This window comes from Astyanax mexicanus, chromosome 23, assembly GCF_023375975.1.
Source record: "Astyanax mexicanus isolate ESR-SI-001 chromosome 23, AstMex3_surface, whole genome shotgun sequence".
Taxonomy (NCBI): domain Eukaryota; kingdom Metazoa; phylum Chordata; class Actinopteri; order Characiformes; family Acestrorhamphidae; genus Astyanax; species Astyanax mexicanus.
The window spans coordinates 19,845,493-19,863,596 of NC_064430.1; the positions used below are offsets into that span (position 1 = coordinate 19,845,493).

Consider the following 18,104-nt stretch of genomic DNA (forward strand, 5'->3'; position numbering starts at 1 on the left):
GATGAAAGAAATTATTAATTTATTTATTTTTTAATCTGTTTTTACTGAAGAAACCGAAGCTGAGTGTGAAACACCTCATTTGCTCCCGCACTCATCCTCGACCTCGTATCCATCCTTATTTCTGCTTGTGTCCCCGCCCTCGCCCCTGTTCTTTCCCTGCTCTCATCTAACCTTCATCCCTCCACTTGTCCATGTCCCCATCCTTACATATTTTCTCTTTTTTTGAACAGGGTGCCAACATTTTACTGACCGACAATGGCTACGTCAAACTGGGTAACACACTCTTTTTACACACCCGTACCACAATCACATACATAAACACACGTTCACACACACTAATATTGAACACACTCCATATAAACACAACTCTGTCTCAAACAAACACACACACAGACACACAGAGTAAATGTTGCTGTGTTTCTGAATGTGTTTATGGCAGCTGATTTCGGAGTTTCGGCTCAGATCACAGCAACTCTGGCCAAAAGGAAGTCCTTCATTGGAACTCCATACTGGTAAGTTCCCATAAAACCCACCCTCTGATATATCTCTGTTTACTTTTCAGCCAGATTTTCCCTTCCACCTTAAAAGACAGTTTAATGTAAATGCTGCACCACTTAAACTGATCATCATCCTGGTCTTATTTCTGACTCACTGACTTATTTCTAAAACATGAGCTGAAAACAGAGCAGAGCATAGAAGATGTAAGCTTTTCAGTGATGATCCTGATTGTGGTGCTGTGTTTGTGTGTTAGGATGGCTCCAGAGGTGGCAGCGGTGGAGCGCAAAGGGGGGTATAATCACCTGTGTGATATCTGGGCTGTCGGCATTACCGCCATCGAACTGGCTGAGCTCCAACCTCCCATGTTCGAACTACACCCGATGAGGTTAATCTCACACACCACGCACACACCACACACACACACAGTGTGTAAAGACGTGAGTATTGAGTTAAACAATGTCCATCTCTTCTCAGAGCCCTGTTCCTGATGACCAAGAGCAGCTTTCAGCCACCCAAACTAAAGGACAAAGTCAGATGGTGAGATTAAACATTTACCTTCTTTTGTGATATAGTGTATTGTGATTGACAGTGATGTGACTGACATTATTGTGATTGATATTATTGTAACTTACAGGATTGAAATTCAGTGTCGTGATTGGCTGTACTGTGATTGACAGTGATGTTACTGACATTATTGTGATTGATATTGATGTATTGTATTGATTGATGTAACTTAAAGGGTTGTAATTTATAGTGTTGTGATTGGCTGTACTGATGCAGTTGTGAATCACAGGATTGTAATTCAATTGACAGCGTTGTGACTGACAATACACTGATACACTGTGATACCACTGATAGTATTGTGATTGACTGTTCTGATTGGCTGTGTTGAGCTTTACAATGTTGTGATTGGCTGTACTGTTATTGACCATATACTGGTTTGTTGCGATAGCACTGATAGTGTTGTGATTGACAGGGCTCTGATTAGCTGTATTTAAAATTCACAGAGTTATGATTGCCTGCAATCCTGTAATGTGGTAATGTGATTGATAACATTGGGACTGACTACTGATTTGTGGAGATAGCACTGATGGTGTTGTATTTGACAGTGTTCTGATTGGCTGTATTGAAATTCACAATGTTGTGATTGGCTGTACTGTGATTGACAGCATTGTGACTGACTATATATATTGGTTTATTGTGATACCAGTGATCATGTTGTGATTGGTGGCATTGTGACTGACAGCATTGTGATTGGCTGTATTGTCAGTACCTGTGTTATGATTGACAGTGTTGTGGTTGGCTGTGTTGTGATTGATGATTGACACTATTGTGGCTGACTGTACTGTGATTGTTTTCTAATCTATTTCTTTTCATCTAACAAAGTGTTGTGGTTTACGGTGTTAACTAGCTATTGTGATTGCAGATATGCATGTGATATGATTGACAGTGTTGTGATTGATGTTATGAGTCCCAGTGTTGTGGTTGACAGTGCCATATGACTGATACTGTTGTGCATTTTTCGGTTAGATTGAGCTTAATGTATGAATTTAAATGATGAACACTGTACTAATCTCCTGCTCTGTGTTTTTAAGGTCCAACAACTTTCATAATTTCGTGAAACTGTCATTGACAAAAAACCCGAAGAAGCGCCCTTCGGCTGAGAAGCTGCTGCAGGTGATTGTGGGGGAGATAAGGGGAACACTGAGAAAATAAACTCAAATTTTCAAATTCTAATTTATGGAAATTTATTAATGAAGCAGTTTTACAGACCTGGATTACAGCTGAGCGTTGACTCACTGGGAATTGTAATTGTGGAAGGAACAACTGTGATTAAAATGAAAGTGTGTGTGTGTGTGTTTTTTCTGCTTAGCATCCATTCGTGTCTCAGCCTCTAAACCGGACGCTGGCGATTGAGCTGCTGGATAAGGCCAGTAACCCTGACCAAACCCACTACAGCGAGTTTGATGATGATGAACCCGAGTCTGAGGTCAGGATTTATAAAGAAGCATTAGATCATAGAACACATTAGGCACAACACACCGCTCTGCTCCATAATTTGGTTCATGATCCACATCGGTGTTCTTCAATCTTGGTCCAACCCAATCTTTCACCAACCCATTCATTCACCCCCACATTCACCAACCCATTCCTCCACACATTTTTCCCTTGACTCATTCACCCACCTGTCAACCAACAATTCACTTCCCATTCATTCTCCCAATCATCCAGCCACCTGTTCATTCACCCATTCACCCTCCACGGTAACCCATTTATTTACCCACCCAACCATCACCCATTCCTCCACCCAAGCATCACCCACACAGTTACCCATTCGTTCACCCACCCATCCATTAACTATCTAGTTACCCTCTCATTCCCTCACCTATCCATTCTTCCACACATTTATTCCTCCACACATCATCCTACCAACAATCCACCAACCTGTTTACATACACAACCATCCATCCATCCACACACACATGTACCATGTAGAACCCCTGTCTGTTTCACACAAATAAAGAAGTGGGAATAGCTATGACTTACACTCATATTGATTCTGTTGATTCTGTTGCTGTGTTTGTCTGTCTGTATGTGCGTATGTGTGTAGTTCAAATTTAGAGCTTTGTTTTCAGCTTTTTCTTTCTCATGTAGAGTTCTTCACTTCGCTGCAGTGTGTAGAAAGGTACCAGGGCAGAACTGTGTGTGTGTATGTGTGTGTGTTTGAGGAGTTACACTACGGTTACATCATCTGGGCATGATTTGATTAATAAGAGATTTGACTTTATTAAGCATTTATGCATGCATGTGTGTGTGTGTGTGTGTATATATGTGTCCTGAACATCCTGCCTGTGTGTGCGAAGTGTCAGTTCCTACAGTCCATGAAGGAGATTAGTCAGATATTTAGAGCTGTAAATGGGTGAATGTTTATAACACTTTAAATGTAGGTATTGTGATATATACACTGAGGCAGAGCTACGTTTATTTCATTAGGTGAGTATACAGTATATTAATAACACTCTACATGTAAGTATTGTGTTATATGCTGAGGAGGCGGAGCTACAGTCTCATTAGGGTGAATATACAGTATATTTATAACACTCTAAATGTAGGTATAGTGAAATACAATGAGGTGGAGCTAAAGTCTCCCATTAAGGTAAATATACTGTATATTTAAAACACTCTAAATGTACGTATTGTGATATACAATGAGGTGGAGCCAGAGTCTCATTAGAGTAAATATACTGTATATATTAATAACACTAAATGTAGATATTGTGATATAAACAGGCAAAATTACAGGCTCTCATTAGGGTGAATATACTGTATATATTAATAACACGCTAAATGTATGTATTGTGGGGATATACACTGAGGGACAGCTACAGTCTCTCATTAGGGTGAATATATAATATAAATTAATAACTCTCTAAATGTATTGTGATGATATACACTGAGGCAGAGCTACAGTCTCTTATTATGGTGAATGTACAGTATATATTAATAACTCTCTAAATGTATGTATTGTGGTGATATACACTGAGGCAGAGCTACAGTCTTTTATTATGGTGAATGTACAGTATATATTAATAACACTCTAAATGTAGGTATTGTGATATAAACTAAGGCAGAGCTACAGTCTCTCATTAGGGTATATGTATATTAATAACATTGTAGCTATAGGTATTGCAATATGCACTGAGGCAGAGCTAAAATGCTTTTTTTGTTAGAGTACTGTAAGGTTTGTGTGAGAGAGCATGTTAGTGGGCAGAACCTTGGGAAGAGCTGGTATGTAAATCTTATTGGTGGTGGTTGTTGGTGGTGAGTTTTGACACTAATCCTGGGTTGCTGTTTTAAACTTTATCTTTTCTCTCTTGTAATTAAAATTTCTGTTTTCTGTTTTAGCCGTCTGTCGATGTTCCGCACCGCATTCCCTCCAGAAGCCGAAACGCAAGGGAAGGGAAGACCCTGTCCGAGATTAACTGTGAGTATTTGCACAGCACATCCTCACACTCATTTGCTTAAGCATGCTTTACATGCACCACATAATGTAAGCTTCCCTCATTTTACACACCCCTCACTCAGCTCACATCTCACTCAACACAATTCTCACTTTACTCACCTTAATTTTGCCTTTCTGTCTCACATTTCACACTATCCTCAATTCACGCACCTTTATCTCACTTAGCCCTAACTACACTCATCTCTTAACTCACTAATGGAGTGATCAGGTATGTTTTCCGAACCTGCACCTTCACCATGGAAAACAGGGAATATGTCTGCTTGTTCAGAATTGTGCTTGTGTATGTGTACATAATAAATGTATAATAAATGTCTTTACTCTCTCAGTTGACCAGGTGAAGTTTGACCCTCCTTTAAGAAAAGAGACGGAACCTCATCATGAGCCGGTGAGCACTTTAATCCAGCCAATCAGCAAACCAGTCAATCACATTTCTCCTGCCTGTTACCTCCACCAATCATATCCCTCCTGCCTGTCACCTCCACCAATCATATGATATGCCTCCTGCTTGTCATCTCCTCCAGTCACAGAATTGAGAACATTTCATCTCCTGCTGAAAAAAAATCATACCTACAATCGATTTCATCTGTCCTTTCCTTTTTCTCTCTTATTCGTTCTCACTCTCATGTCTTCCTTATTTACTCACTCTCTCTCACTTTGATCACCTTACGTAATAACTTGCTTGTTTATCCCACTACAGATGTGTGTGTGTAACGCACCCTGGTGTGTTTTAGGTAAAAGTGACTCATTTAAACACAGATTAATCACAATGAGTGACTGTCCGAGTGGCACTCTGAGTGGCAGTCCCAAGTAACAGTCTGAGTGAAAATATGACTGATAAACTCGATTGTCTGGGGACAGTCTGAATGACAGCCTGAGCCTTGACTGACACTAAATTGCAGTGACTGTTTGACTGATAGTCTGAGAGACACTATGACTAATAGTCTGAGTGACAGTAGAATTGACAGTCTGAGTAACCGTAGGATTGACAGTAGGATTGACAGTCTGAGTGACAATATGACTGACAGCCTCATTGATGGCTAGCATGACAGTCTGAGTGACAGCATAACTGACACTGAATAACAGTTGAATGGACCGTTTAACTGATAGTCTGAGAGACACTATGACTAATAGTCTGAGTGGCAGTAGGATTGACTGGGAGCCTCATTGATGGTCTGAGTGACAGTCTTGAGTGCCAGCATGACTGACAGTCCGAGTCACAGTCCGAGTTCCAGCATGACTGACGCATTCACTGACACTTTGAGTGACACTGAATAACAGTTGAAGTGACCGTTTGACTGACAGCCTGAAAGACACTATGGCTGACAGTCTGAGTGTCAGTCTGAGAGACACCGTGACTAATAGTCTGAGTGACAGTTTGATAGACAGTGTGACTAATAGTCTCAGTGACAGTTTGAGAGACACTGTGACTGATAGTCTGAGTGACAGTCTGAGAGACACTAGGATTGACAGACTGAGTGACAATATGACTGACAGCCACATTGATGGTCCGAGTGCCAGCATTACTGGCACTCTGACTGACACTCTGACTGACACTGAATAACAGTTGCAGAGATCATTTGACTGACAGCCTGAGTGACAGTTTAAGAGACACTATGACTAATAGTCTGAGTGGCAGTCTGAGTGACAGTATGACTGACCGACAGTTTTTACTGTCAGTTTGAGTGACCGTATGACTGACAGTATGACAGATTGTATGACTGGCAGTCTGAGTGACCATGATGATTGCACATGTCTGTCATTAGGCTGAAATAAGGTGGAAGTCCTCCAGAAGAAGAATCATACACACTTACATGGCCCTTTACACACACACACACACCCCAACCCAACCCATCCATTACCCATAATCCCTTACCCATAAGCCCGGCCGCTGTGTGTTTAACTGGAGTGTTTTGGTGTGTTTACTGAACAGCTGGACACTGAGGATTTTTCAGACTGTGCCGAAGAACTTTACTTCACAGCGAGATCTAACCTGGTACTGAATCACTCTCCCTGTGTGAGAGACTATGTGTGTGTGTTTGTGTGTGAGATAGCTGCTCATTTAACATCGCTGCAGTTTCATCATCATCATCGCTGATTCTTCATCATTGTCTTTGTGTGTGTGTGTCCTCTGCAGGTCATGTGTGAGTGAGGAACACTGTCTCAGAGAGTGCTGACACTTTCAAAAACACACACACTCCATCTTTGTCACTGTAGATCTTCCTCAGAGTGATGGGGTCTAAAGCTTAACCCCTCAGAGCCTTTGGCTGCACAGAGCTTTACACACACACATACTTTCTCTTACAAACACACACACACAAACACACATTGCTGCATCAGCAGTTTTTAAGTTGAGGGGGAATGAGTTTGATTCAGGAGTAATCTCTGCACTCTGCTCCAGGTCACGCAGTGTGTAAGTGTGTGTTTGTGTAAGTGTGGGTCACAAGTGTGCGTGACTTGTGTAGTTTAATTACAGTGTTGCTAGTTTGTTATTTGTTGATATACACTTACTGACAAAAAAAAGCACACCAAGAAGGAAGTGTTGGAATGGAGTGAAACTTGAGGTAATGATATAGAGCTCTGGAAAAAAATAAGACACCACTTTACAATTATTAGTTTCTCTGATTTTATTATTTATAGGTATATATTTGAGTAAAATGAACATTGTGGTTTTATTCTATAACCGACAGACAACATTTCTCCTAAATTTATTTCTCCATTTAGAGCATTTATTGCATAAAATAAAGAGTTCAGAAATCAATATTTGGTGGAATAATCCTGTTTTTTATCATAGTTTTCATGCATCTTGGCATGTTCTCCTCCACCAGTCTTATACACTGCTTTTGGATAACTTAATGCCACTCTTGGTGCAAAGATTCAAGCTGTTCATCTCGGTTTGATGGCTTGTGATCATTCATCTTCCTCTTGATTATAATCCAGAGGTTTTCAATTTTGGTAAAATCAGAGAAACTCATCATTTTTTCCCAGAGCTGTACATACAATATTAGATAGATAAGATTAAGGCTAGGATAAGGATAAGGTTATTGGGAATATGTTAGGATACAAATGAAAGAAGGCTCTATTATCCTGTGGAGCTGCCGGACAGCTGGACAAAATGTTTTCATATACATCATTGAGGCATGTCTAGCAGTCACTAATCTTTTACCAATTTTATGCCTGCTCTTGTGCAAGACTCTGTGTTTCAGATCTGACGCCTGTGATGTCGGTTTTTTTCCGCACAGCAGTACAGGGTGTTTTATTTTTTCTGTCAGTGAGTGTACAGTATTGTTACATTTTGTGGTTTTGATTAGAGTGTTATTAGGTTATGTTCTGCTTCAGTGTTGACAAACATAGCTGTGCACACCACACCGAACACCACACCGAACACCACACCGAACACCACACCGAACACCACACCGAACACCACACCGAACACCACACCGAACACCACACCGAACACCACACCGAACAGCTTTCCCTGAGCTAACTCTGCTGTGAGTGAGAGTAAGACAGATGTTATACCTGTTATTTAATATGCTTGTTAGTAAAGACGGCTGTGTCTCTGTGTAACAGCACTAACACTGTAGCAACTCGCCGACCCCCCTGTGCTGTTCTCTCAAAACCCGGAACCTCCCTTCAGGCTGACCATGGGTGATGTGTTGACCTTTCACCCTTTTTCTGTTTTTTCAGGAGCTGCAGATGGACTTTGGGACGGACTCTCCAACTGGCTCCCTGCTTGGGGGGGACAAGTAAGTTCACCTGTACCTGTAGGACCTTGCTCATTAGTTTTCACCACCCTGTGATTTAGGTGAGTCTGTCTTTAAGGATCAGGGTTTGAGTCATCACCCATTACACTCAGCCCCACCCTTACCCCGCCCTCAACACTCCCTCCACCTCTCCAATTATCCCCCACCCCACTGGTATTCAGTAAACGCAAGACTCGTTTACCCACAATACTCCATCCCCCCTATAACACTCCCCAAACACTCCATCCACCCACAACACTCCATCCCCCTCCAACACTCCCCAGACACTCCATCCACCCGCAACACTCCATCCACCCGCAACACTCCATCCACCCGCAACACTCCATCCACCCGCAACACTCCATCCACCCACAACACTCCATCTCACCTCTAGCACTCCTTCACCCACAAACCTCCATCACCCCTCCAACATTTCCACAAACACACAACACTCCATCTCTCCTCCAGCACTCCTTCACCCACAAACCTCCATCACCCCTCCAACACTCCATCTCCCCTCCAACACTTCCCCAAATCCACAACACTCCTTCACCCATAACACTCTATTGCCCCTCCAACACTCCCCAAACCCACAACACTCCATCGCCCTGCAACCCTCCTTCACCCTATAACACTCCATCTCTCCTTCATCACTCCTTCACCCACAACACTCCGTTGCCCCTCCAACACTTCCCAAAACCCACAACCCTCGATCACCCTACAACACTTCCCCAAACCCACAACACTCCATCTCTCCTCCAGCACTCCTTTACCCACAGCACCCACTTCACTTACAAAATTACAACATCCTTCCAATCTTCCCTGTCCATCCAAAATTTCCTCAACACTCCATCACCCACAACACTTCATCACCCTTTCAATACTCTGGCACTCTTACAACTCTGTCCTACCCCTTTAATGCTCCCTCACCCCACAACACTCCTTCATCCCAATGTTCAGTCAACCTGATAAACACTCCTGCGCCCCTCTGATGCTCTATTAGCCTTCCAGAACTCCCTTGCCCCCCCTCACAGTCCTCTGCCCACAACACTGGCCAGTGGTGTGTTTTGGAGTGAGTGGTCGCAGTTCTGTATGATCACACAAACAGTGCTACTGTGGACTGGCTGTGCAGTATGTGATGAACAGAAGGTTGAAAGAGACAGATGGAGTACTGTGATAGAGAGTGAGTGTGTGTGTGTGCATGTGTGTTTAGGTGTCGTTACCAGCACACAGATGGCCTTGAGCGACACACATACACCCATTCTTGTGGTGTTTCTCCTCTCTTTCTCTCCATCTTCTTTTTCTTTACCTGTCTATTTTCTCTCTCTCATTATCCTATTCTCTCTCCATGCACACCCCATACAAAGAAACACTAAAACTGTGTGTGTGTGTGTCTGTGGTTGTAACAGTAAATCTGGTCACACCTGCAACTGAGTCACTCTGTGAATGAATCACTCTCTGCTTGAATCTCTGTAAAAAATATTTCTGGGACTGAATTACTGCTTTTGAATCACTGTGACTGAATCACAGTAACTCAATCACTCTGCAATGGTATTAGTTAGTCTGTGTCCGAATCACTCTGTGTCCGAATCACAGTGTCTGAATCACTGCAATCAGTTCAACAGGATCAATGTGACTGAATCAGTTTGTGTCTAAATCACTATGACTGTATCAGTGTGTGACTGAATCACTGTGGATGAATCACTCTTTAATGCAACTGAATCACTTTGCAACCAAATCACTCACACTACGACTGAATCAGTGTGACCCAATCACTACAGCTGAATCACTCTACTCCTAAGACTTTTCTCAGTCAACTTAAAAACTCAATGAACTGAGTCACTGAATGACTGAATACCTCTGTGTCTAAATCACTGCAACTGAATCACTCTGCAACTGAATCACTGCATATTTATTTTATTTTTAGAACTGCATCTAACTGCTAAGTTGTGATTTTACAAGACTGTTTTTGTTTTTTAGGAGTCTGCTGAAATCTGTGGAAGAAGAGCTGCACCAGAGGTCTCACTCTCTCTTTCTCTCTCTCTCTCTCTCTCTCTCTCTTTCTCTCTCTCTCTCTTTCTCTCTCTCCTCTGAATGTCCTTCACTCTCTCCTGCACTTCCATCTCTATCTCTCCACCTCTCTTTCGCTCTCTCTAAATAAATAATTGATGAGCTCTAACCTCGCTCCTGCTTCCTGGCTGGGGCACGGGGCTCAGAGTGTGTATGGGAATGTGTGTGTGTGTTACATCACTGCATCTCTCTTTCTCCAGGGGTCATGAGGCTCATTTGGAGGATGATGATGGGGAAAGACAGCGGTAAGTTTTTGGACTCTGTTCAGTTTGGTCTGGGATTTTATACATTTTATACATTAAAAATCACCACCTCAACCCCACCCAAACAAATTAAATTTCAAATTTAATTACATAGCGCTTGTTTACAACAGATGTTGTCACAAAGCAGCTTAACCGAGATCCAGATGCGAGCCTTTTTTTTTTTGAGGCAAAGGGTGGCTCTTTGCTTGACTTGGACTCTAGCCTAATGACTCATTACTTGACTTTGACATGACTTGAATGTGTAATTTGTAAACATCTCTTTGTATGTATGTGGTCTGATTAGATTCTGGGTCCTTCCACAACAGCGTATAAAATATATTGCCCCACTGCCTTACAAAATGACTTTGCTGAGAGTCTACCATTAGTAGTGTTTCTCTTGATGAGAGATTAACTGCTAGATATGCCTCCACATTGCACTCATAGACATTTGCCTAGTTGACAGACTTTGACAGGGCACATAATTGGACTGAGAATAAAGTTGGGTGGTCATTTTGATTAATTGCCTGCCATCTTGACCATCTGTTAGCCAATATGTTTGTAATATTCTGGGAAGTGATAAGGATAAAGGATTTAAGATTATTGTTGAATACATGATGATCCTGGCTTCAGTCCACTTACAAATAATCTGCCCACTTGTATAATGACCATGCTGAATCCGTGTTGAGGTAAGCCACCTGGATAATGCAACACAGGCACCTGCAAAAGAATGATATGGAAATAAAGATAGAATTATCTTAAAAGTTGATACCTTAAGGGACAGTACAAATTTAAAATGAAAGATTATAGAGAAATCCCTAGTAACCAGCAATGAGACAGCTAGTGAGTACGACTTCATTGGAAGGTCTTATTCAACCTCCACACTCAACCAGTCACATTCCAATCCCATTCAACCTCCGTACTTAACCAGTAACCTCTTAATCCCATTTAACCTTCATACTCAACCAATCACCTCTCAATCCCGTTCAACCTCCATACTTAAACAGTCGCTTCTCAATCCCATTCAACCTCCATTCTCAACCAGTCACCTCCCAATACCTTTCAACCTCACTCCATACTCAACCACTTACCTCCCTCAACCAGTCACCTCCTAATCCTGTTCAACCTCCATACTCAATTAGTAATCTCCCAGTTCCATTCAACCTCCCTCCATTCTCAACCAGTCACCTCCCAATCCCATTTAACCTCCCTCCATACTTACTGGTCACCCCCCAATCCCATTCAACCTCCATACTCAACCAGTCACCTTCCAGTCCGATTCAACCTCCATACTCAACCGGTCACCTCCCAGTTCCATTCAACCTCCCTCCATTCTCAACCAGTCACCCCCCTATCCCATTCAACCTCCATACTCAACCGGTCACCTTCCAATCCCATTCAACCTCCATACTCAACCCCACTAATTACGTCACCTCAGTCCAATCTAGTATCAACAGAACTAGCTTTAGCACAGTCTTGTTTGCTAATGAATGGGTTTTTGTGTCCTCTTGTGTTTCAGCATGAAGAGCTCCACCATGAGGCCGAATTTCCCACCTCCACCACCGCCCAAGGTAAGTCACCAACAAATACAAAATCTCCTCTAGTCTGATCATTGATAGACATTTCGATAATGCTTTCACTGATCGACAATCTCTTTCACAGCCCAGGCTGCCTGCCGACCCACCTGCTGACCATGCCAACCACCAGGGCACCATAATGCGGAGCCCGGAGAGCGAGGGTCCAACAATATCAGCTGCTAACGCACCTCCAAGACCCCCACCCCCTCAACTGTCCCAAGACGACACCTGCAGCCTAGGTAACGAAGCTAATCAGGAAGGGCTCGGCTCCTGGGATGCCCAGGGGGATGATGGGAATTGTAGTCAGTTCGGAGAGTCCTTGCAATTTGAAGATGAGGATGATGAGGAAGAGCGAGATGAGCAGGGAGACAGTAAGACTCCATATATAGTAGCATCTTCCCAGCCCCCTTATCACCCTCATGCCCATATAACCCCTCACACCCTTAACACCCTTAAACTGCCATTATTTTCTGTTACACTTACTTTAGCACCTCACCATACGCCCTTGTTATTCCTAACACTTCCATTATTTCGACTTACACTGTCATCACCCCTTATACTCCCCTTATCACACCTCTCACACTCTGTCGAAAGCTTCAATTTTCCCAGACCCCATTAACATCCCCATCACACCTAGTAACACGCTTTATTCAATACCGCCACATCAGCAGCCAGTGTTCTTTCATGCCTTCAGCGTCACCTTTGCATGCCGCCATCCTAGAACCCCTGTAGGACGGTTCAGCTGCAGCAGGTCAGAAACAGCAGTGAACACAATTCCTACTAACTAGAGTTATTATACAAGGAAAGAGGTCAAAAAGCACTTCTTACCTGTTTTTATTTATTTTTATTTATTTATCAGTAAAGTAATTTACCCACTGAACTCCAGGTGGCACTGCAGGTCCTGACCAACTGTGTTTTTCTGTCTTTAACAGAATTAAGCCGAGCTAACCCTTAGATAAATAGTTTAATGAGTGACTTAAAGCCTGTTTTAACATCACAGTCATTGGTTTTCAATCATGTGTTTTGTGTGGAACTGTAGAGCTGGACTGTTGGCTTTACTGTTCTTGAATGAGCTTATACAAAGCCTCCTGTTTCTGCTCATCTTGCAGGTAATGGAGTGAGTGTGTGTGACGTGACTGTGAGTTTATGTGAGGAAGATGAAGCGTCCAGTCAGAATTCTACAACAACTGCCCTGCGCAAAGACAAAAAGGACATTCCGGTAAACAGCACTGACGTTGGTTAACTCTGAACCAGTGCTGGGCGATTTTCACGATTAATTGTAAATGTAAATTACAGTTTAAATGCGATTTTTAATATTTTGCACATTTTCTAACCATTCCGCTGAATACTGAGCTCGTACCAATAAAAAGCTTCAGCACTGTTCCAGCACATTCGACACAAACATCCAGTGGGATAAAGCATTTATTTAGCTAGAAGTAAATTCTACTGTTTCTAAAAACTGCAGCGTCATCGCTCTCCGATAAGGAGTGAGGATCCGTGATTAATTGTGTAAAACAATAACAATCTCTCCGTCAAAGTCCTTTTTTAGGCCATAATCGCCCAGCACTACCTCTTTGTACAGTGTACAGTGTCCAGTGTGTGTGTGTATCCTCTGTTTGACTGTGTGTGTTGGTGTTTTTTTTTTTTTTTAGAAGCCACTGAGTAACGGTCTGCCTCCAACACCGAAGGTTCATGTAAGTCATGATCAGCTCACCTGAAACACAAGTGACCTTTCTATAAACACTGTTCGGATCTGAATGTGTAAATACACTTTTTGACTTGGTGTGTGTGTTTGGCCATGGTTTAAACAGATGGGGGCATGTTTCTCCAAAGTGTTCAATGGCTGCCCTTTGAAGATCCACTGCGCCACATCCTGGATAAACCCAGACACACGAGGTACTGAATCATTCTTATAAATCTGAACCCTGTACCCTGTTCTTTAAACACCAAACCCTAAACCCTTTATCGTGAATCCGGAACCCTATAGCTAACCCAGTAACCCTGAAACACTATACCCTGAACCCTGTACCCTAAACCTCATACCCAAAGAACTGAATTGAAAAATAATACATTGAATCTTAAACTGTAAATCTGTGTCTCAATACCCTAAACCGTCTACCCAAAATCACATACCCTAAACCCTGTAGCTAAACTTAAATTAGTCCACTTAACCTGATGCACTAAACATGTTTGCATTATCCTAAACCCAGTACTTTAAACTTCATACCCCAAACCGTGTACCTAAACTTATTACATTGAACTTTTTAACCTTATTCTGTATTTTAGAATAAACCTCACACCCTATTCCATGTCATATAAACTTCATACCCCAAATATAATCTAAACCTTATACTCTAAACCTTATGCTCTAAACCTTATGCTCTTAAACCCGCAAACCAAACTTAAAAAACGAAATCTTTAAAATCAGTGAGAGTTCTGGTCGGTATTTGAGAGTTCTACTAATTGGAATGTGAGTGTGGGGTTTATCTTTGCTGTGTTGATGTTTCAGATCAGTATCTGATCTTCGGAGCGGAGGAGGGGATTTACACTTTAAACCTTAATGAACTCCATGAGACGTCTATGGAGCAGGTGGGAATCCGAAATTTCAGAACCATTCTGTCTTATTTTGTGTTGAATCCTGTTTAAAATGATTTATATGTAATGTATTCTAATAATCTGTTCTCTTTTAATCTCAAACCTGAATTTCTCTTTTTTTAAAACAATTTGCTTTCGTACAAATTCACACACTATTACACACTTGGATTGTGTGAAGGTGTGCTTCTAAATATAACAGTAGTGCATGTTTGTGTAGTTATTTCCGAGGAGATGTTCTTGGCTGTACGTGATGAACAACACTCTACTCTCCATCTCAGGTAAGTTTGAACCTTGTGAGTGTGAAAGATATATGAGAAAATGTGTGTATATTAGTTGTTATAGGGAGTTTGTGTGTGTGTGTTTCTACAGGTAAAGCGAGTCAGTTGTACTCGCACAGCCTGACGGGATTATTTGAACATGCCAGACAGAGACACAAACTTCCAGTGTCTATACCAACCCTGCCCGACAGAATGATTCCCAGGTGTGTGTGAGAGTGTGTGAGAGTGTGTGAGAGTGTGTGAGAGTGTGTGAGAGTGTGTGAGAGTGTGTGAGAGTGTGTGAGGGTGTGTGAGGGTGTGTGAGAGTGTGTGAGGGTGTGTGAGGGTGTGTGAGAGTGTGTGAGAGTGTGTGAGAGTGTGTGAGAGTGTGTGAGAGTGTGTGAGGGTGTGTGAGATTGTGTGAGGGTGTGTGAGAGTGTGTGAGGGTGTGTGAGGGTGTGTGAGAGTGTGTGAGAGTGTGTGAGAGTGTGTGAGAGTGTGTGAGAGTGTGTGAGGGTGTGTGAGGGTGTGTGAGGGTGTGTGAGGGTGTGTGAGGGTGTGTGAGGGTGTGTGAGGGTGTGTGAGGGTGTGTAAAATCACTCCTGACTGTTTGTCTTTTTCTGTTTAGGAAGTTTTCTGTGTCTTCTAAGATTGCTGACACTAAAGGCTGTCAGAGGTGCTGTGTAGGTGAGCACTATTTCACCCCTCTTTTTATTCTCTTTATTATGTAATTCTATCTACTCACTCTGTACTCTGCATTTACTCTGTATTCACTCACTCTATTCACTTTCTATTTTCACTCAGTTTTTTTTCTGGAAAAAAATTAAGAGACCACTTCAGTGTCGGAATCAGTTTCACTGATTTTGCTATTCATAGATATATGTTTGTGTAAAATGAACTTTGTTGTTTTATTCTATAAAGTACAGACATTTCTCCCAAATTGCAAGTAAAATATTGTCATTTAGAGCATTTATTTGCAGAAAATTTTCTTATTATTTTCCAGAGCTGTATATTCTCTGTATTCTGTATTTTTGTCACAGATTAATGGAATTGTAAACTGTGTTTCAGTGAGGAATCCATATACTGGCCATAATTACCTGTGTGGGGCACTACAGGGCAGTGTGGTGTTGTTGGAGTGGGTGGAGCCCATGCAAAAATTCATGCTGGTTAAAGTAAGTTTACTGCAATAATATAGAAAATTGATTGTGTATAGAAAATATGTATGGGTTAGCAAATGGGAGGGTGTGGTTAGAAATGGCTTTGAGTTTAAGTTTGGGTTTGAGTTACAACATTGTTTATTAGATAATTTGAGTTGGGTTTGGTGTTGCGTTTGAAATCAGGATGGGTTTGTGGCTAGGTTTGTGGTTAATTTATAGATTAAAAAATGGGCTTAAAGTGGCATTTTGGTTAGGTTTGGTTTGAGATAGGTTAGAAAATGGGTTTGGGTTAGTGGTTGGGTTTAAGAATGTGGGTCAGAAAAGGGATTGGGGTTAGTGGTTAGGGTTGGGTTGGAGTTGGTTTTAGGGTTGGGTTTTTGGGTTGAGTTAGAAAGGGGTCTTAGGAATATGTTTGGGTTTAGGGTCAGAAAATGGGTTTGGAGGATGAATTAGAAAATGGGTTTGTCGTTTGGGTTTGCAGTTTGGGTTTGTGGGTTTGAGTTTGTGGGTTTGGAGTTGTGGTTAGAAAATGGGTTTAAGCTTGGGTCTGCGGTTGGGATTGGGCTTTGGCTCAAATGGTTTCAGCTTTGGTTGAGTTAAAAAAAAAGAAGGTCCATGGTTGGATTTGGGTTTGGAATTGATGGGTTTTGGGTTAGACCTGGAATTGTTTGGGTATGGGTTTGGTGCTTGTTGGGTTTTGAGATCTCAGCATGGTGTATTGAGTTTGTCAAAAATGTGGGTCAGTGATAAAGACAATGTAGGCACACAAATCTAGCTAATTTTGATCATACTTAGAAGAAAACCCAGATTCTTGACTTGATATCAGGACCATCAGAAATGGCCGGCAGTTGAGAGAACGGGTGAAGCAGGTGGTTATTCTGTTTGTATTTTATTGAATGTCAGCAGTTATAATACAGTGTAATGTAATGGAAGAGGTTTCTGATATTGAATGTGTGTGTTTGTATCTGTGTGTGTGTTTAGACACTGGACCTCTCCCTACCAGTCCCTCTGCAGATTTTTGAGATGCTGGTGGTCCCGGAACATCTGTACCCTCTGATCTGCATAGCAGTCAGCAGAGGCTCTGAAGTCAACCAGATCGTCCAGTTCCACACACTCGACCCGAACTCCAGTTCTACCTGGTCCACACAGTCTGGTACAGAAACACAAATTGCACTGCTTACACTCCAAACACACACTCATTAACATTGACAAGACCCTTTCTGAACCATCCAGCTCTAGACCAGCTTCTTCTGGTGACTGGTTTCAGAGGATTCTAAACTGTTTTCTCATGTTCAGAATGTTTAAAGGTCTCCTTGCGCCAAGTGAAATACTATAGGTCTCTCTGAGTTGTATATGTATGCTGCACATAAAACTGTTCCTCAACCTCCACTGTCTGCAGTAGCAAAGAAAAGAAAATACTCAGAATAACGAATCGATCAAGAAAAGCACCTTGTCGACGTCAACTCGTGAGATCTTGGCCTCGCCCACCTTGGCTCGGGACCCCCCAAAGACAGAGATAAACCCAGGCTGCAGCAGAGCCGACATTGTCTCTTCAGCTAAAGACCTATAAGCTCTGTTTATACAGCTAGTTAGCGTTAGCTATCTTGTGGAAGTAACTATAGGTTTAAATCGGATCTCCGGTTGATTCTGCGTTTTACCGTGACCTTAAATATACACTAGGGAACAACTCGACAAAACATCGGTCAAAGCAGGCGATGTTTGTGTCAGATTTTTTTATGATATAGTGCGTCTCTGGGGCTTCGGCGTGGTGAAATAGCCCAAGCACTAAATTTAATAAGTCTGAGGTAAGAGTTTAGTAGTGTTAATTCAGCTGAAAAAATGTTATCCAAGTAGGTCTCATTCTCTGCTGCAGTGCTGTTAGCCAATCAGAGGCGATATGTTTGCATGTATGAATATACATAAGCAAGAACCAAAGTCATGTCT

The 18,104-nt window shown here is 42.1% G+C and overlaps 1 protein-coding gene across 3 annotated transcripts in view; it reads left to right on the forward strand.

The window, feature by feature from the left end:
• Positions 1 to 18,104, forward strand: part of map4k3a (mitogen-activated protein kinase kinase kinase kinase 3a) — a 48,567-nt gene that overhangs the window by 26,332 nt on the left and 4,131 nt on the right. The window contains exons 7-29 of one of the 3 annotated variants that reach the window (XM_007229977.4): positions 231 to 273; positions 440 to 512; positions 752 to 883; positions 973 to 1,035; positions 2,094 to 2,175; positions 2,372 to 2,488; positions 4,405 to 4,483; positions 4,849 to 4,907; positions 6,453 to 6,515; positions 8,210 to 8,268; positions 10,246 to 10,284; positions 10,536 to 10,580; positions 12,094 to 12,145; positions 12,237 to 12,522; positions 13,261 to 13,370; positions 13,804 to 13,845; positions 13,963 to 14,047; positions 14,661 to 14,740; positions 14,964 to 15,024; positions 15,116 to 15,227; positions 15,632 to 15,690; positions 16,072 to 16,175; positions 17,142 to 17,313. In XM_007229977.4, the coding sequence (XP_007230039.3) occupies positions 231 to 273; positions 440 to 512; positions 752 to 883; positions 973 to 1,035; positions 2,094 to 2,175; positions 2,372 to 2,488; positions 4,405 to 4,483; positions 4,849 to 4,907; positions 6,453 to 6,515; positions 8,210 to 8,268; positions 10,246 to 10,284; positions 10,536 to 10,580; positions 12,094 to 12,145; positions 12,237 to 12,522; positions 13,261 to 13,370; positions 13,804 to 13,845; positions 13,963 to 14,047; positions 14,661 to 14,740; positions 14,964 to 15,024; positions 15,116 to 15,227; positions 15,632 to 15,690; positions 16,072 to 16,175; positions 17,142 to 17,313 (2,017 nt within the window). The remainder of the gene's footprint in view (positions 1 to 230; positions 274 to 439; positions 513 to 751; positions 884 to 972; positions 1,036 to 2,093; positions 2,176 to 2,371; positions 2,489 to 4,404; positions 4,484 to 4,848; positions 4,908 to 6,452; positions 6,516 to 8,209; positions 8,269 to 10,245; positions 10,285 to 10,535; positions 10,581 to 12,093; positions 12,146 to 12,236; positions 12,523 to 13,260; positions 13,371 to 13,803; positions 13,846 to 13,962; positions 14,048 to 14,660; positions 14,741 to 14,963; positions 15,025 to 15,115; positions 15,228 to 15,631; positions 15,691 to 16,071; positions 16,176 to 17,141; positions 17,314 to 18,104) is intronic. The other 2 variants (XM_007229979.4, XM_007229978.4) reach the window with 2 other exon arrangements.